The sequence below is a fragment of the Neophocaena asiaeorientalis genome, unplaced genomic scaffold (assembly GCF_003031525.2).
Source record: "Neophocaena asiaeorientalis asiaeorientalis breed wild unplaced genomic scaffold, Neophocaena_asiaeorientalis_V1.1 scaffold436, whole genome shotgun sequence".
Taxonomy (NCBI): domain Eukaryota; kingdom Metazoa; phylum Chordata; class Mammalia; order Artiodactyla; family Phocoenidae; genus Neophocaena; species Neophocaena asiaeorientalis.
Window position 1 is genome coordinate 1,005,484 of NW_020172473.1, and position 17,875 is coordinate 1,023,358.

The 17,875-nt window shown below is 43.5% G+C and overlaps 1 protein-coding gene across 1 annotated transcript in view; it reads right to left on the reverse strand.

Moving 5' to 3' along the window:
• Positions 1 to 17,875, reverse strand: part of PCNX2 (pecanex 2) — a 263,859-nt gene that overhangs the window by 192,070 nt on the left and 53,914 nt on the right. Inside the window, exons 10-12 of the mRNA XM_024738160.1 lie at positions 15,089 to 15,234; positions 6,469 to 6,622; positions 6,350 to 6,382 (exon numbers count right to left, since the gene is read on the reverse strand). Of these exons, the coding sequence (XP_024593928.1) occupies positions 6,350 to 6,382; positions 6,469 to 6,622; positions 15,089 to 15,234 (333 nt within the window). The remainder of the gene's footprint in view (positions 1 to 6,349; positions 6,383 to 6,468; positions 6,623 to 15,088; positions 15,235 to 17,875) is intronic.

Below are 17,875 nucleotides of genomic sequence, written 5' to 3' on the forward strand. Positions count from 1 at the left end.
TACTTCCCACTTGCCCTCGTTCTTTCTGTTACCAAAAGGTTAAAAATAACTTTTTCCAGGAATTGAAAGTCTGTGGCTTTGAACAAATTTAAGATATCATCTTGGATCGTCCAAGTCAAACTTTATTTATTGGGCATGGGAATGCTTCCTTTTTATTTGTAATTTCTGAGATAAACCTTAAGGTTCCCTTAGAAACAGGCTGCCCTCACCGTCATGCTATCTTTGGGGTCCCCAAACCATTCTAAGCATATCACTAATACATGGCATGTGAGTCACTTTTATTTGTCTTGATTCCTAAGAACACCCACTAACAAAATTTCCCTCTTCTCCAGTTCCTTCTTTCACGTAGGATTCAATTATAAAACCTCCCAAGGATTCTTTTTTTTTTTTCAATAGAAAAATTCCACTCGCTCCTCCAGGTGAAGTCTGATCACAATCTTTTCAAACTTGTCCAAGTGTTTCCCACCTGTTTTTTCACCTTCAAATGCCCTGGGGAAGCACTGCTGATTTCTGCTCTGGGGCATCTTGCAGGCTGTTTTACAAAAGCTGGTCTACACATGCATTTGGGTCTCCCATTAACCCCACCTACATATACAATTTCACAGGCGGTGCTCTGGTCGCAGGGCAAGGAAAGGGTAAGGTGAGAGAATCTATCCAAACCTACAGGTCCCCCCCACCCGGAGAGCAGTGGTGCTTGTGGCTAGGGGACCAGGCCATTCTAATTGTCCTCTTACCAAGACAGTGGGCTACTCAGATGCTTCAAACTTGCTGCTGATAGATAAGTAGATAGATGGATGGATGGATGGATAGATAGATAGATTGATAGACAGATGATAGATAGATAGGTAGATAGGTAGATAGATATAGATGGATAGATAGGGAGACAGAGCGATAAAAGGGTTTTGTTCTAAGGAAGATGGGGTGTCTGAACCCAGGGGCACTGAACCGAGGCCGTCAGCAACCAGGACATGCCAGCCCCATCCCATCTCTGCCGTTACCTGTGCCAGCTCCAGGCTTCGTGCAGATCCGAACTCTCTGCTTCTCAGCCCAGAGGGCAGACAAGAGCTGCCTCACACCTGCTGAGTCTGCACAAGTTCCTGTCTGGCCGCACTCAGAGGTCAGCTGGTTTTGACAAGCTGATGTAAGACAGCAAAGGCTAACATTTATCCTGCTTTCCTGTGCCTCAGGCACTCTTCTACCTACTTTAAATATTCCACTCGAAGAAGTCCTACCATTACTCTCATTTTGCCAAGAGTAAACCGAGGCACAAAGAGGAAGAAATGTGTCCCAGGCTTTGCAGTGCAGCCGAGCCAGGACTTGGATACTACCCACTGGCTACTACCCACTGGCTCGCCAAACTGACCCAGATGGTGATTGCATTTGCCACTGGATCCTTCTAGGCCCAACACTCAACCTCACTCGGATCAAGTTCATTCGCAATCCTCATTCTTTAGACACATGACGTGAATGTTACTCGTGTGAAGTAAAGAGAGAGTGGGGGAGGAAATCGTTCGTAATAGCTTCTCCTGGAAGGTGGAAGAGGGCTCCTAGCAGGAGAGGGTGTGGAAAAGTAACTGCCGGCTGCTCTGTCCAGCCCCTCTGAGACACTATGTCTACCTGCGTGGAACTCTTCACTCTAATAAGGATTTGCTGTTTGCTTTAGCAATTCACCTGTTATATTTAGAGTCACATTTTTTTTTTTTTAGAGTCACATTTTTTTAATTGAAGTATAGTTGATTTACAATATTGTGTTAGTTTCAGATATACAGCATAGTGATTTGTTTTGGTTTTTTTTATGCAGATTATATTCCATTATAGGTTATTGCAAGATATTCAATATAGTTCCCTGGGCTATACAGTAAATCTTTGTGGCTTATCTATTGTATGTACAGTAGTTTGTATCTGTTAATCCCATACTCCTAATTTATCCTTCCCCCTCTCTCCCTTTTGGTAACCGTAAGTTTGCTTTCTGTCTGTGAGTCTGTTTCTGATTTTTCTATAGATTCATTTGTATTATTTTTTACATTCCGCACATAAGTGATATCATACAGTATTTGTCTTTCTCTGTCTGACTTATTTCACTAAGCATAATATTCTCTTGGCCCATCCAAGTTGCTGCAAATGGCAATACTTCATTCTTTCTTTTTTTGCTGAGCATTATTCCATTGTTTATATACACCACCTCTTCTTTATCTAATCATCTGTTGATGGGTACTTGGGCTGCTTCCACGTCTTGGCTATTATAATAGTACCGCTATGAACACTGGGGTGCGTGTATCTTTTCTAATTAAAGTTTTCGTTTTTTCTGGATGTATACCGAAAATTTTTAACTATACACTTCAGTTCCCCTTGTGTGTGGAGCAAAAGAAGGAGATCTGGGGATGGGCGCCCACTGCCCTAAGGAAGCTGAACCCCAGTAAAACCCTAGCCAGCAAGTATTCTATGACCCACACTTGGTGGCATATATATACAGTGGAATATTACTCAACCACAGAAAAGAATGAAATAATGCCATTTGCAGCAACACGGATGGACTTAAGAGATTACCATACGAAGTGAAGTGAGTCAGACAAACATTGTATGATATTACTTATACCTGGAATCTTAAAAAATGATACAGATGAACTTATTTACAAAACAGAAACAGACTTACAGACAGAAAATCAAATGTATGGTTACCAAAGAGGAAAGGTGGGGAAGGGATAAATTAGGAGTTTGGGATTAACGGATACATACCACTCTATATAAAACAGATAACCAACAAGGACCTACTGTACAGCACAGGGAACTATACTTAATATCTTGTAATAACCTATAATGGGAAAGAATCCGAAAAAGAATAGATATGTATATGTATAACCAAATCACTTTGCTGTGCACCAGAAACTAACCCAACGCTGTAAATCAACTATACTTCAATTTCTAAAACTTTTCAGTGAAATTAAAAAAAAAACGTTTCTCCGATAAACAGCACCTTAACCAGGTGTTCAAGGTCAACATCAAAAGTGGTTCAGTCATGTTGATTGTACGTAACCTCGAAATGACGTAAGGAAAATGGCACTTTACTTCTGTGGTTTTCCTCCCCCATAACCCAGTTAAATCATCAGATGAGCCCCAGCTAAATCTCAACTGAGGGACAGTCTACAAAATCCCTGACCAATGCTCCTCAAAGCTGTCCAGTTATCAAAAACCAAGGAAAATCTGAGGAACTGTCACAGCCAGGAGGAGCCTTAGGAGAGAGAATGACTAAATGTCAGGCAATGTCCTAGATGGAATCCTAAAAAAAAAAAAAAAAAAAAAAAAAGGGATATTACATAAAAACGAAGGAAATCTGAGTGAAATATGGACCTCAGTTAATAATAATGTATCCACATTGCTTCTGTGGTTGTGACAACTGTAACATACTGATGGAAGAGGTTAATAATTGGGGACCTAGGGGTGGGCTTTGTGGAAACTGTACACTCAGTCCTCTGGATCCGCAGAGCAGAAGGAGAAACGAAAGAAACCTTTACAGAGGACTGAATATTCCAGGTCCTGCACTGGGCACATTATATAAATTATCCAACTCACTCATGACCAAATCCAGCTGAGGCTGTTATTATTATCCCCACTTTACTCACACAAAAATTACCAGCATTTGTCAAGTGCTCCCGCGGTGCCAGATTCTAGGCTGAGCCCTGGATGTACATTATCTTGTTTAATCCCCTTACAATCCTATTTTATTATTTCCTCTTTTACAGAGGAAAAACCTGAGATTCAGAGAGGTCACTTGACCAAGATGCCGTAGTTTGTACGTGGCGAGGCTGGATTCGAATCCCGAAACCCGCACGCTTCCAGTTATCCCGGTGTTTCTCGGGTGTGATCTGAGATCACCTCCGCCACCAGCACGGGGTGGGGGAGTGTTAAAATGCAGGTTCCCAAGTGCTGCCCCAGCCGTCCTAACTCAGAATCCCTGCAGGTGCTGGGAAAGGCCCCGACACTGCCTCTGTGCCAGTGATCCTACTGGATTTTGCTTTCTGGGTTATCATTAGTGGATACTGTTGGTTAGACCAGTGTATAAATCTGTGTAAGCCAAGGAAGCGCCTCACTGCCTGTGACTAAGGTGCCAGTCTCTGATCCTCAGATTCCTTCCAGGAGCTACCCCCCATTCTCATTTTTGTAAGCTCTCCTAGACCTCTTTTCTCTTCCCATCAGACACGTTTCTCTCAGGCGCAGGGTCGATGGTGCCATAACTATTAGCAGGCCAGCGTTAATCTGCAACCCTATCTGAAGCTCACAGAATGTTATGAGAAAAAAACAATTTTTTTTTTTTCATTGTGCTATCTTCAGGTTTCAACAACTTGCTCAAAATTTGCCACCTCTGTGCTCCTGGAAGGAAACAAAGGAGAAGGTCAGTCAGTCACTCCAAGAACTGACTGCATTAACGGCCCTCCCTGGGAACGAGCAAAGCAACGCAGTTTTGAAACGCGCTGGTTCATCTGACAGCCCCTGATGAATGAACCTTAGCCAGGGCTGGTGGCAGGCTTGAGCACCATCTCTCTACCAGACTGGGTTCATTCTCTTGACCATCTCCTTTCTGAGGTTTTCTCATCTCTAAACAGTAAATCAGCCTCTAAACGCCTACATGGCTCAGCCACACGGCAAGAGGAACTATTTTATAGCTACCATATTTTCTTGCCTCATCAGAACAGTTAGAGAAATGCCAGCTCAAATCTGGGACTCATTCTACTCAGAGATCTGTGTAAGCAAATTAAGTACTGCCATAAACTTAGTTTGAAGTCTGACTGTGGCTTCTGTTGACAGCAAGAGAAGTCGTTTCTTCCTATCTCACTACGACATGCTTGCTCAGATAAAGGAAGGGCAGCTGCATTTAGTCCTCCAGGAACTGGATCAATATAGACAATAGGACTCCAACTGAGAGCAGGACCCAAGGGTCCCGCGAACAGTCATTACAGATCTACAGGGATCATGCAGCAGTACTTGCCATCCTCCTTGCCTAGCATTACTCCTGAAAGTACATGCAGGAAATGAATGTTTAACAGCATACAACACCCCTCCCCCACGTCACCCAGAAAGACAGTGACCCAAGCGCTGTCACTAGGAAGCGGGGCTTATCTATCACAGCAGAAGGACGCCAGTGTCACATCTAGGGTGGGCTGGGACAGCACACCCCAGGGCTGTACGTCTCTGCGCTCATCACCTAACCCAGATTCCTGACAACAGTCACAACGACACATCCGTGACAGCCTAATTATGCTGCTTCTGCTTATCTTGACATTCAGACTCTGGGATGAAAGAAGATGTATTGTATGTATTAAACCAATTATGGGGAACAGAGGAATTTAACAAGATAGTAATGTATGCCAGGTGAGTGTCCAATTACAAGCTTTTCTTAATTACTATGAGCTAAGCATGAGCTATCACAGATCTAAAAGCAGTCCTAAATCATGGATATGAATTTTTTTAAAGGCACAGTAGCGGGAAGGTCAAGTTTTCTTTCTTTGGAAGTGGTTTTCGGGGACCCACAGGAGCTCGCCATGACAGAGGAAAGAAGGTTTCCCAAGGAGCTGGGATATCCACCAGGCAGTGGTCTCGGTGCACAGGCATGTGGCCAGGGTCCCAGTAGGGAGAGCGCCAGACCTGGAGCCGCAGCACCACAGGGGAAGGTGCAGCCGGGTCAGTGGATGCTACGTGTGCTTCCGAGCTCATGGAAGAACGCCCAGGCACCAAGAGATCAGTGCTGGGGAGCCCGGAGTGTCAGATATAAATGAGCCCCAAATGATGAGGTAAAAGGTAACAATACACTTGAAAATGTGGAAGAGAAAGAGATCAGCTTCAGGTAAAAAGAATAATGATTCATGCTTACATACTGAGGTTTCTACCATCTATTAAGCAATTTTTCTATGCCAGGCACTGTTTTAAGCCCGTTACTTGGATTACTGAATCCCCATAGGCATTTTTATTATCCTTATTTACACACAGGGAAGCTGAGGCATGGAGAGTACACATTTTGTTCAGGGTCCAACAATCAGACACAGAAATCAGAAAACGAACGCAGACAGCCTGATTGCAGAGTCTGGGCTCACCGTCTTTCCTGACATGAGTCCAGTGGGGGCAGAAAAGGCCCTGCACACATTCTTGGTTCCCATCCTGTTCCGTCCCTGCCACCATCCCCACCACGCTCTCCGATCTAGCCTGAACTTGGCCACCATGCATTAATATTTCTATTTATATATTCAATATATATGGATATTGATATGCACGTCGCCTTTTGAATCTATTTTGCCCATTCCCCTATCTTCTATGCAAGCAGAGAGGACGAGCTACTCGCCCGTGGTTGGACACTTACGTGGATTGGCGAGGCGGGGTCAGGCTGAACGCTCTAGAACACAAATGAGAAGTGTCTGTGTCATCATCTCATGATTTCAAGGCTACATTAGTGATGGTAAGAATTAGATGTGCTCTTGCCTTTAACAGGGAGTACTGGCAGCTGGCCATGACGAGGCAGAAGAGAAGCACCCACATGTCTTTGCAAAAGCCTCGGTTCAGCGTCAGAAATCCGAGCAGGGAAACCAGGACAATCAGTAAAACTGCCAACACGTTTTCCTTGACATCTTCAGTTCTGGGCAAAATAAACAAATTAAAAACGGAGGGAACAAAAGGTAAGGCTGTCTGTTTTTAAACAGAGAATACCTGCATGCTTCTAAAAAGACTGGCCACAAGAGAGTACTTTTCCCAAGCACGCCTTTATATTTGGTAACAAGATTTTAAGGTTTCCTTCTTGCTTTCCTTCGTCCTGTGTTTTATATTTTTAAAAATCCATATTTAACTCCCACTTTCTGTTATTGAAGTAAATGAAATATAATCCAATTGGGTGTCCTTGGTCACTCAACTGGGTTTACTGGGAGAAGACCGTTAATTCCTCCATCCACAACAGTGAAATGTGAAGGAGCTTCACTGACTCCACTAAATGGGGGAAGGGGTGCGTGGCAATCCCTTCCAGATACAGTCTCCGTGGCCGGAATTTCCTGCTCAGTTTCAGAAGCCAGGAGAGCTCCAGCCGGAGGGCTGACGTGCAGAGGGTGCGACTGAAAGTATGTCGTGACCACAGCCTCACGGGGTGGTTTTCTCTTGGGGGGGGCTCCACTTGAGAGGTGCAGGGTAGAGAGGTGAGCTCATCAGCTGTGGGCTGTTATCAGTGGATGTGCAAAGGGACAAGAAAGGGAGTTTTAAGATGCTGATGCAAAGGGGCTAAAGCTGGACCATGGGGAGGCAATAAGGGCTGCTAGTGGGAGGAAGTGGATGCATCAAAGTGCAAAAGAGGATGTGGTAACACTGGAGGCAGGTGGAGGGGCCGGGAAGGTTGAACGGAGGCTGGGATGATGACGTCAGGGGTGGAAGGCTTCTGTGGGGGGACGAGATGCAGGATGGAGTTACGGCAAGGAGCAGCTGAAATGAAGTTAAGGGAGGATGGCGTGGACCACAAGGTCGAGAGTTCAGATGAGTCACTCACAAGAATTCTGAGTACATTTCTTACCTCACCAATGTTTGCACATGTACATATTGTTTGGGGGTTGTTGTTTTTTCTGGCCGTGCTGCATGTGGGAATCTTAGGTCCCCAACCAGGGATTGAACCCACGTCCCCTGCAGCAGAAGCATGGAGTCCTAACCACTGGACCACCAGGAAGTCCCCATATTGGTCTTTCCCATTCAATTATGATTATTTTTAGACAGGGACAATTGGCTACTTCATCCCTGGCATGTTCAGGCACTCCTGAACATTCTATTTTTAATTAATAGACATTATTTTTTTGAGCAGTTTTAGATTTCAAAATAAATTGAGAGGAAAGTACGAAGAGTTCCCACGTAGCCCCTCCCCCCAAACATACCCACCCTCCCCCACCATCAACATCCCCGACTAGGGTGCTACATGTGTTATAACTGAGGAACCGACATGGACAAATCATTATCAACTAAAGCCCATAGTCTACATTATGGTTCATTCTTGGTGGTGGACATTCTGTGGGGTTAGACAATGGTATAATGATATGTATCTGCCATTACAGTATCTTACAGAGTATTTTCACTGCTCTAAAAATCCTCTGTGCTCTGCCTATTCATCCATCCTTCCTCTCTAACCCCTGGTAACCACTCGTCTTTTTACCATCTCCATAGTTCTGCCCTTTCCAGATTCCGTGGTGGAATCATACAGAATGTAGCCTTTTCAGATTAGCTTCTTTCACTTAGTAATACACACTGAAGGTCCCTCCGTGTCTTTTCATGGTTTGACGCTCTGCCTATTCATCCATCCTTCCTCTCTAACCCCTGATAACCACTCATCTTTTTACCATCTCCATAGTTCTGCCCTTTCCAGATTCCGTGGTGGAATCATACAGAATGTAGCCTTTTCAGATTAGCTTCTTTCACTTAGTAATACACACTGAAGGTCCCTCCGTGTCTTTTCATGGTTTGATAGCACCTTTCTTTCTATTGCTGAATAATATTGCACTGTATGGACATACCACAGTTTCTTTATCCATTCACCTATCAAAGACATCTTGGTTGTTTCCAAGTTTTGGCAATTATGAATAAAGCAGACTTCCCTGGTGATGCAGTGGTTAAGAATCCCCCTGCCGGGGCTTCCCTGGTGGCGCAGTGGTTGAGAGTCCGCCTACCGATGCAGGGGACACGGGTTCGTGCCCCGGTCCGGGAAGATCCCACATGCCGCGGAGCGGCTGGGCCCGTGAGCCATGGCCGCTGAGCCTGCACGTCCGGAGCCTGTGCTCCGCAACCGGAGAGGCCACAACAGTGAGAGGCCCGCGTAACCAAAAAAAAAAGAACCCCCCTGCCAATGCAGGGGACACGGGTTTGAGCCCTGGTCCGCGAAGATCCCACATGCCTCAGAGCAACTAAGGTCGTGTGCCACAACTACAGAGCCTGTGCTCTAGAGGCCGAGAGCCACAACTACTGAGCCCGTGTGCCACAACTACTGAAGCCCACGTGCCTAGAGCCGGTGCTCCGCAACAAGAGAAGCCACCGCAATGAGAAGCCCGCGTGCCGCAACGAAGAGTAGTCCCCGCTCACTGCAACTAGAGAAAGCCCACGCGCAGCAATGAAGACCCAACACAGCCATAAATAAATAAATAAATAAATATCAAACTTATGAAAAAAATTATGAATAAAGTATCTATAAACATTTGTATGCAGGTTTTTGTGTGGACGTAAGGAGCGTGATTGCTAGGTCAAATGGTACTAGTATGTTTAGTTTGGAAGAAAGTGCCAAGCTGTCTTCCAAAGTGGCTGAACCATTTTGCAATCCCACCAGCAGTGAAATGAGAGTCCCTATTGCTCCACACCCTTTGGTGTTATCAGTGTTTTGGATTTGGCCATTCTAACAGGCGTGGAGTGGCATCTCATCATTGTTTTAGTTCATAATTCCCTAATGATATACGATGTGGAGCATTTTTTCACATGTTTATTTGCCATCTGTATATCTTCTTGGGTGATGTATCTGTTCATATCTTTTGCCCATTTTTTAATCAGACAATCAAGTTGTATAGAATTGAGAAGTATAGAAATGTGAAGAACTCAGATATTAAGATGCTCAGGTTGAATATTTTTAAAAATATCGGGGGGGGTAATACATATTTGGTGAAAAGGGAAATTTATGTGTTTTTTTTATTTTCTACTATGCACTTTTTATAGAGCTAAATGTATTTGTTAGCTCAGGTCCATAAAATACATTATGTATTCTTTAGTGTGCTCATAACATTTTGATGTGTCTACCTAAAACAATATAAAGACTTAGGAAATAAAACAAAACAAAAATTTCAATTAGAAAAACCAAACCTCTGGGACTTCGCTGGTGGCCCAGTGGTCAAGACTCTGCAATCCCATGCCGGGGGCCCGGGTTCAATCCCTGGTCAGAGAACTAGATCCCGCATGCCTCAACAAAGATCCTGGCGTGGCCAAATAAATTAAAAAAAAAAAAAAAAAAAAAGTTCTTTCCTATTTAAAGGGAAAGAATAAAGTTCCTGAAGAGTATTTTTTTCCCAGATTCTCCTCCACCAGGACTCCATTCCTCTGCCCTCAGCCTCTCCACCATCACTCCCCCCCACCCACATTTCCTTGTATATCAATATGAAATATTGGGTTAAGAAGTTTGCTCACTGGACAAGGAGTGTCATGATTAAGGCTTTACTTTAGAAAGATTTATGTTGCAGAGGTTAACAAGATGCACTGAAGGGGAAAGGATAAATAATACTCCCAGAGAGAAGCAAGGAAGGCCTGGGAAAGTGACACAGCTGGAGAACTGGAAAGGACACGTGACTTTCAGACACAATACAGAACGAGGCAGAAAGGACCCTGTGATTGAATGGATTATCTACAGTGAAAGATTGGTTGAAAGAATAAAGACGAGTCCAAGATTTCAATCTGGGGGAAGAGGATCTTAATGGCAGAAATGGGGAAGGGGAGCTGCTTCGCTAAGGGAAGTCGATTCATTTGTTCACGTAATAAAAGGGCTCAGCACTGCTCTGGGTGCTGGGAATACATCAGTGAATGAAAACCATGAAGTTTCCTTTCCAGTGGGCAGTGACATAAAATAAGTAATACACACAAAATGAGTACCTGATATAGTACCTGTAGATGACTAGTGCGATAGAAAAACGAATAGAACAAGGCGAGAGGAGTTACGACTGTCTGGGCAGGGAGCTGATGGAGTTTTAAACAGGAAGGTCAGGCTAAGACTCACTAAGAAAAGACACTTAAAAGACCAAAGGGTTGGTCGTGCAGGTATCTATGGTCGAGCGCTCCAGGTGGAGGGAACAGCCAGTGCAAAGGTCTTCAGGCTGGAAGAGGGCTTGGCGTGGTGCAGAATAGGAAGGCCAGCCTTACTCTGTTGTGTTAAGAAGAGTGTACAGGGAGATGCTGGTGGGAATGTGAATTGGTGCAGCCATTATGGAGAACAGTTCCCTATGGAGGTTTCTCAAAAAACTAAAAATAGAGTTACTATACGATCGAGCAAACCCACTCCTGGGCATGTACCCAGACAAAACTCTAATTCAGAAATATACATGCACCGAAATGTTCATTGCAGCACTAGTTACAATAGCCAAGACATGGAAGCAACCTAAATGAACATCGACAGATGAATGGATAAATAAGATGTGGTACATGTATACAATGGAATACTACTCAGCCATAAAAAAGAATGAAATAATGCCATGTGCAGCAACATGGATGGACCTAGAGATTATCATACTAAGTGAAGTAAGTCAGATAGAGAAAGATAAATATCACATGATATCACTTATATGTGGAATCTAAAAAAAATGATACAAATAAACTCACAGACAGAAAAAAACAAACTTATGGCTACCAAAGAGGAAGAGGGGAATAAACTGAGTATGAGATTAACAGATACATACTACTACATATAAAATAAACAACAAGGACCTACTGTATAGCACAGGGAACTATATTCAATACCCTGTGATAAACCATAATGGAAAAGAATCTGAAAAAATAGATATATGTATAACTGAGTCACTTTGCAGTATAGCAGAAATTAACACAACAATGTAAATCAACTATACTTCGATAAAATTTTTTAAAAAAAGAATAGCGTACAGGGAGAATGGGTTTGAGCAGGAGATGCTCTTGCAGTAACTCAGATGGGAGATGAAAGCAGCTCAGACAAGGGTGGTTACATTGAAGGTGGAAGCAGACACATTTGAAGGAGCAGTAAACATAATTTCCTATGAGAAGTTGAATGTGGGTGTGAAAGGATGACACCAAGATTTTTAACCTGAGAACCTGGAAGGATAGGTCTGTCATCAGCTGAGGTGGGGGAGACTGAAGATGGAGCAGACATCTTGGGATAAGGCAGAGATGAAGAGCTGTTTCGACTCTGAAACATGATCTCCGATCATGAGATGTCAATCCTGTAGTTAGAGACACAGGTCGAGAATTGGGGCAATAGGTCCAAGTTGGAGACAAATATCTGACAGTCACTGGCGGATCGATGGGATTTAAAAGCCATGAGACTAAATGCGATCACTAAAGAAAAGGGGGTAGAAAAACCAAGAGCCGTGCAGCTCCTAAAGACACCAACAGGAAGTGGTTACCTGCAAAGGTGACCAGGAAGGAGTGACCCAACAAGGCAGAAGGAAAACCAAGAGAGGGCTGAGCCCTGGGAGCCCAGACAAGAAAGTAACCAAGATGGAGGGTCTAGTGACCTGAACGACAGGGTCGACAGTGACCTGGACCAGGGCAGGCTCCACGGAGTCCTGGGATCAGAGGAGGCTGAATGCAATGGGTTTATGAGAAAATGGGAGAAGAGAAACTGGAAAAAGCATAGGTAACGCTTCACGGAGCTCTGCTGCAAGGGAGCCTGGACAGCAGCTGGGGGGAAAGTGGTCGAGAGGATGTGTAAGGATGGGAAATACGAGAGCACGTCCTCGCGATGACAGTGATGGTAGTGAGTTTCCCCCTACTTGTCACGTGGCTAGCTCCCTGCCATATTTCATATCTGTGTATCCTCAGATAAGCCTTCTGCAGCCACCTGTCCTGACATCCGTGTCCCTCCTCCCCCAGGTTCTGTGTCTTCCATGGCATCCAGTACCATTTGCTCTCTCAAATTCCATCTCCCCCAGTGGAGTCGGGCTCCCTTAGTGCAGAGACCATGTCTGTTTCATTCACTGCCCTATACGCGGGGTTCCGTATAGAGCCTAGCGTGGAGTAGGTGCTTCAGTTTTTGCTTTATTTTTAAAATGTGTTGAATGAATGAATACATGAATGAAATGATGCTCAGACGGGCAGCTTTTTGTTTTAGATGCCAACCTGATAAACTAATCAAATGAAAAGGAAACCTAGGTGTTTTGCAAGACGGGGTAATGGCAGAAGAGAAAAGAAGAGAAAATGAGAAAAGAAAACAAAGACAAGTCTGAAAATATCTGAACAGAATGGATGGCAAACTGAAGGCAAACAGAAGAGGCTGCAATCACAGAAACCCGTGACGCTACTACGATCAGAGGATACGGAGACCCATTCAAGGAAGATCAGCCTGAATTCCAGAGGAAAGCTGAGAAACATTGAGCAGAAGGCCTTAACCTGTGGGAGTCCAGAGCAGTGACTAGTCCGATTTCAGTGCCTGTTTATTCAACAATTTCTTCCACTTCCTGCCAACCCTCGCAGTTTGTTTTTTATTATGCATACGTTTTCTTTCTAAGCTTTCATTTGGCAAATTCAACTTCTCTCATCCACCTGTGACTTTAAATACCCACGATGAATATCTAATGTAATTTATGTATGCCTTTTCAAATAATGATATAGCTTTCATTGTCATAAATGTAAAATCTATCGTGTGAATCCCTGTTTTTTTTAAATTTATTTATTTTTGGCTGTGTTGGGTCTTCGTTGCTGCGCACGGGCTTTCTCTAGTTGCGGCGAGAGGGGGATACTCTTCATCGTGGTGCACGGGCTTCTCATTGCGGTGGCTTCTCTTGTTGCAGAGCACGGGCTCTAGGTGTGTGGGCTTCAGTAGTTGTGGCTCACAGGCTCAGTAGCTGTGGCTCATGAGTTCTAGAGTGCAGGCTCAGTAGTTGCTCCGCGGCATGTGGGATCCTCCTGGACCAGGTCTGGAACCCGTGTCCCCTGCATTGGCAGGTGGATTCTTAACCACTGCGCCACCAGGGAAGCCCAGTAATTTCTTTTTAAATGAGTATTTCCAAAAAACTGCCTCATTTAACGGACTGTATTATCCTGAATTATTTTAGTTAAGTACGAAGTCTTCATCTTAAGTGTGTGCCCCTTGGGTAACACAGTGTTGTTAGAAAAACCATTATAACTCCATTCCCTGACTTGAAGGTCCTGAAATTTACTGTTGTAATTGTACATGACTATAATTTTTCAGTATGTGATCACACAGTTTAAGACATTACTACAACAAGTAGTCCCTGGGGGACCAACTACAGCAAAGCAGACAACCAGCCCTCCCACTGCCCTGCTGGCTGGCTTTTTTTTTTTTTTTTTAACATCTTTATTGGAGTATAGCCAGGACATGGAAGCAACCAAAGTGTCCATCGAAAGATGAATGGATAAAGAAGATGTGGCACATATATACAATGGAATATTACTCAGCCATAAAAAGAAACAAAATCGAGTTATTTGTAGTGAGGTGGATGGACCTAGAGTCTGTCATACAGAGTGAAGTAAGTCAGAAAGAGAAAAACAAATACCGTATGCTAACACATATATGTGGAATCTAAAAACAAAAAACAAAAAACAAAGATGGTTCTGAAGAACCTAGGGGCAGGACGGGAATAAAGACGCAGACGTAGAGAATGCACTGGCTGGCATTTAACAGTGAAACTCAGCATTTGCTGATGACACCGTTAGTAACGGCATCACACATTTCCAAACCCACAGCCTCTGAAGGCCACAGTGCGGTCCTCTGTATATCTTGAGGTGGGGATAAGTCCACTACCTGGCCCCAACTCCATCACGCCTTAGCCAACCTGACCCCCCAGCCTCTGCTTCCACCTCCCCACCCAGTACCCTCAGCTCCCACAGCGTTACATCTTGATGAGCAGTGGTGGGGAAGAGTAATGGGGTTTAAAGGAAAGATCAGCCCTGAAATTACAGGATAGAGAGAAGAAGAACCCAAGTCATGAAAGGAAAGGGCCAGACATCACCACCCCAGCCACCTGGTGTTCCTCCTCTCCTCCCCACACCACACCCAGGCACCCAGGCCCTGTCCTGCATACAGGAGCCGCAGGTCCTCCTACAAAAATTGGCAGGCCGTGAGCAGACCAAGGCATAATATGGACCCCAAAGCTAACCTTAAGGCTAAACCATTTTACCCAGTTCGCCTAGCTCCCATTGTAATCGCTCAATGACAATTTCTTCAGCTGTCAAGATCTCACTGCTTTGACTCTGGGTGTGCAGCACACAGGGTGGACACCTTGAAAATGCCCCCAGAGATCCTCAGCCTGCAGCCAAATTCCTTGCTATCAGCACGTGAGCACAAGCCGCCACACGGCCCCTCGTGTCTTTCACCCGAACGCGTACGTGCCCGGCAGCTTACCGATCAAGTAACGCCAACAAGGTAAGGCGATCATACCAGACCTTAATCCACTTGCCAGGGAAGATGATAAACTTGTAAAACTGTTCTCGGTTAAATTTTCCTTGTGTGGAAGAACAGGAAGAGTCTTCTAGCTCCTGACTCAGATGCTTTTAGAGGCCGAAAGAAAAAACAGAGAGAGGGTCTCACATTGACATGTTATTGTCATAAATAAACCTCCTGATTTAAAAGTACTAAAAGCAGATGTTCAAATTCTGAAATGGAAACCAACACAGTTCATAAAAAATGGGTACCCTAAGAAAAGGACGGTAATCAACAGGAAAGGTCTGTTTTTCCAGTTCTTTTTCGTAACGAATACACTTGATTTACAATGTTGTGCTAGTTTCAGGTGTACAGCAAAGTGATTCAGTTATATATACATATATTCTTTTCCAGATCCTTCTCCCTTAGAGGTTATTACAGAATATTGAGTAGAGTTCCCTGCGCTATTCAGTAGGTCCTTGTTGGAGAAAAGGTCTTTTTTACCAACTCACTTCAATTTCATTACACTGTAACATTAAAATTATGCTACACATATCAAAGTACTGCTGTCAGGCCAAGAAACTGCCATGAAAATAATTCTTACGAAAGATCAGAATTCAGCAAAAGACCTTAAATGACTTAATTTTTGAAAGGTACGTTATTTAATGTAATGCTGAGATAAATATTTAAATTTTACTATAAGTAAAAATATTTTCACTGACAATATGTAGGTCCTTGGTGAAGCCCAATATAAGAAAAAATAAAATATTTATAGAAAAAATATAAGCCAATAAAACAGAAACAAATGGGGGAATTTAATCTCAGATTGAAAACATTTTTCACCCCAAATTCATCTCTGATTGGCTCTAATCCAATGGAGAGGAACTCAGTTTTGAAAAATATTAGTCTTCATTCATTTGCTGAACAAATACTTAATGAGCCCCAGCCCCCTGTACATCTTCTATTTCTGTCTCTTTTTTTTTTTTTGATAATTGTGGTTAAAAAAACATATAATGTAAAATTCACCATCTTGACCATTTTGTAAGTATACATTTCAGTAGTGACAATAATCATATTGCAATAATCATATGGCAAGAGATCTCAGGAACTTTTTCATCTTGCAAAACCGAAACTGTCCACATCGAACACTGACACCCCCACTCTCTCCTCCCCCAGCCTGACAACCATCCTTCTATTTTCTGTCTCCAGGAATCTGATTCCTCAAGGGACCTCCTGTAAGTGGAATTATACAGTATTTGTCCTTTTCTGACTGGCTTACTTCATTTAGCATAGTGACCTCAAGATTCATCCACGTAGCAAGTCTCAGCATTTCCTTCCTTTTTAAAGCTGAATAAAATCCCGGTGTATGGATAGACCGCATATTGTTTATTCATTCATCTGTTGACAGACGCTGAGGTTGCTTCCCCTACCCCCTTGGTGGAATATTCGCTATTCACAATCGTGAATGATGCTGCTGTGAACATGCACGTGCAAATATCTGTTCAAGTCCCTGCTTTAGGCTCTTTGGGATATACATCTAAAAGTAGAATTGGTGGATTATTCTAGTTTGTGTTTTTATTTGTTTGCTTTTGCCCTCCATTTTTCCCAGAAAGATTTTCGGTAGGCTCTAGTTTCCTGTAGGCTGACTAACATAAAACACAGGAGGCTCATAAGAAGGACCAAAATAAGAAAAGGGAGGAAGACAGCACAGAAGAGCAGCCATGGAGGGGATGCTGACTTGTAAAGGTCTCACACACTTCTCTCTGACTTGCAAAGTAGAAGGCTATACTTGGGCAGACTACATAATTTTTCCTTAATTCAGTGAAAGTCGCTGATGTCAAAATGCCTGGCATGCATGAGGGCAGCACACCTGCTTCATTGGAGACCACGTGGTACCCTCCAAGGAGGCTGACTTTACCATCTCTCTGTTCCCAGATGCTAATTCCCTGACTCAGCTATAGAGCACAGAGTTATTCAGACTATAAACGCAAAAGGCATTTCAAGGGAACGTCGATCCATCGTGAAGGCAATATACAGGTTAGCAATACACAGGATGGATTGGGCTGTGTTATTACAGGAAAGTTGAGATTTTAAGTGCTGTTTGTGTCTGGAATGCGACTCCAACAGAAAAGAGAGCTTCGTGGAAACTGCCTGCTGTCATGTCAGCAAGAACAGCATCTTCTTTTAACGCCAATGAATTTGTGGTTCAGAGTAAACCTTCCCCCCCAGAAGAGATCCTTTTCCCTTATGCTCCGTGGATAAAGAGAGCAAGTAAGAAATACGTGTACAAGCTGAGCATGGTTCACCATTCTGTGATGTGGGAATTCAGGTATGATGTGTAAACAGGTCAAGGATAAGCAACAGTGAAGGTGATAGCATTCTTTTGAATAGTAAGAAGAATACTCTCCTTTAGTGAGAGCAGTTTTAGGGAAGGTTGGTATTTAAAAATCACGGGAAGACTACGTCTACATTTTCTGCAAAACTTATTAAAGATTCTGGTATATCGTGCTATTTATTGCTGCTTAAATGGAAATCCTTGTTTAAGAAACATCTCAGAATTTAATGCCAAGAAAAAATGGTTTGATTTCTGTGTTAGTTTACTAGGGTTGCTACAACAAAGTACCACAGATGGGGGGGCTTAGACAGGAGAACTGTATATCCCCCAAGCTCCCTGAAACATTCAAGAGTTCCGTATACCTAATAAAAATTTTGATGATATTAATAATTGACACTGATTATTAAAGGCATAATTTTGCCATCTTTAATCCT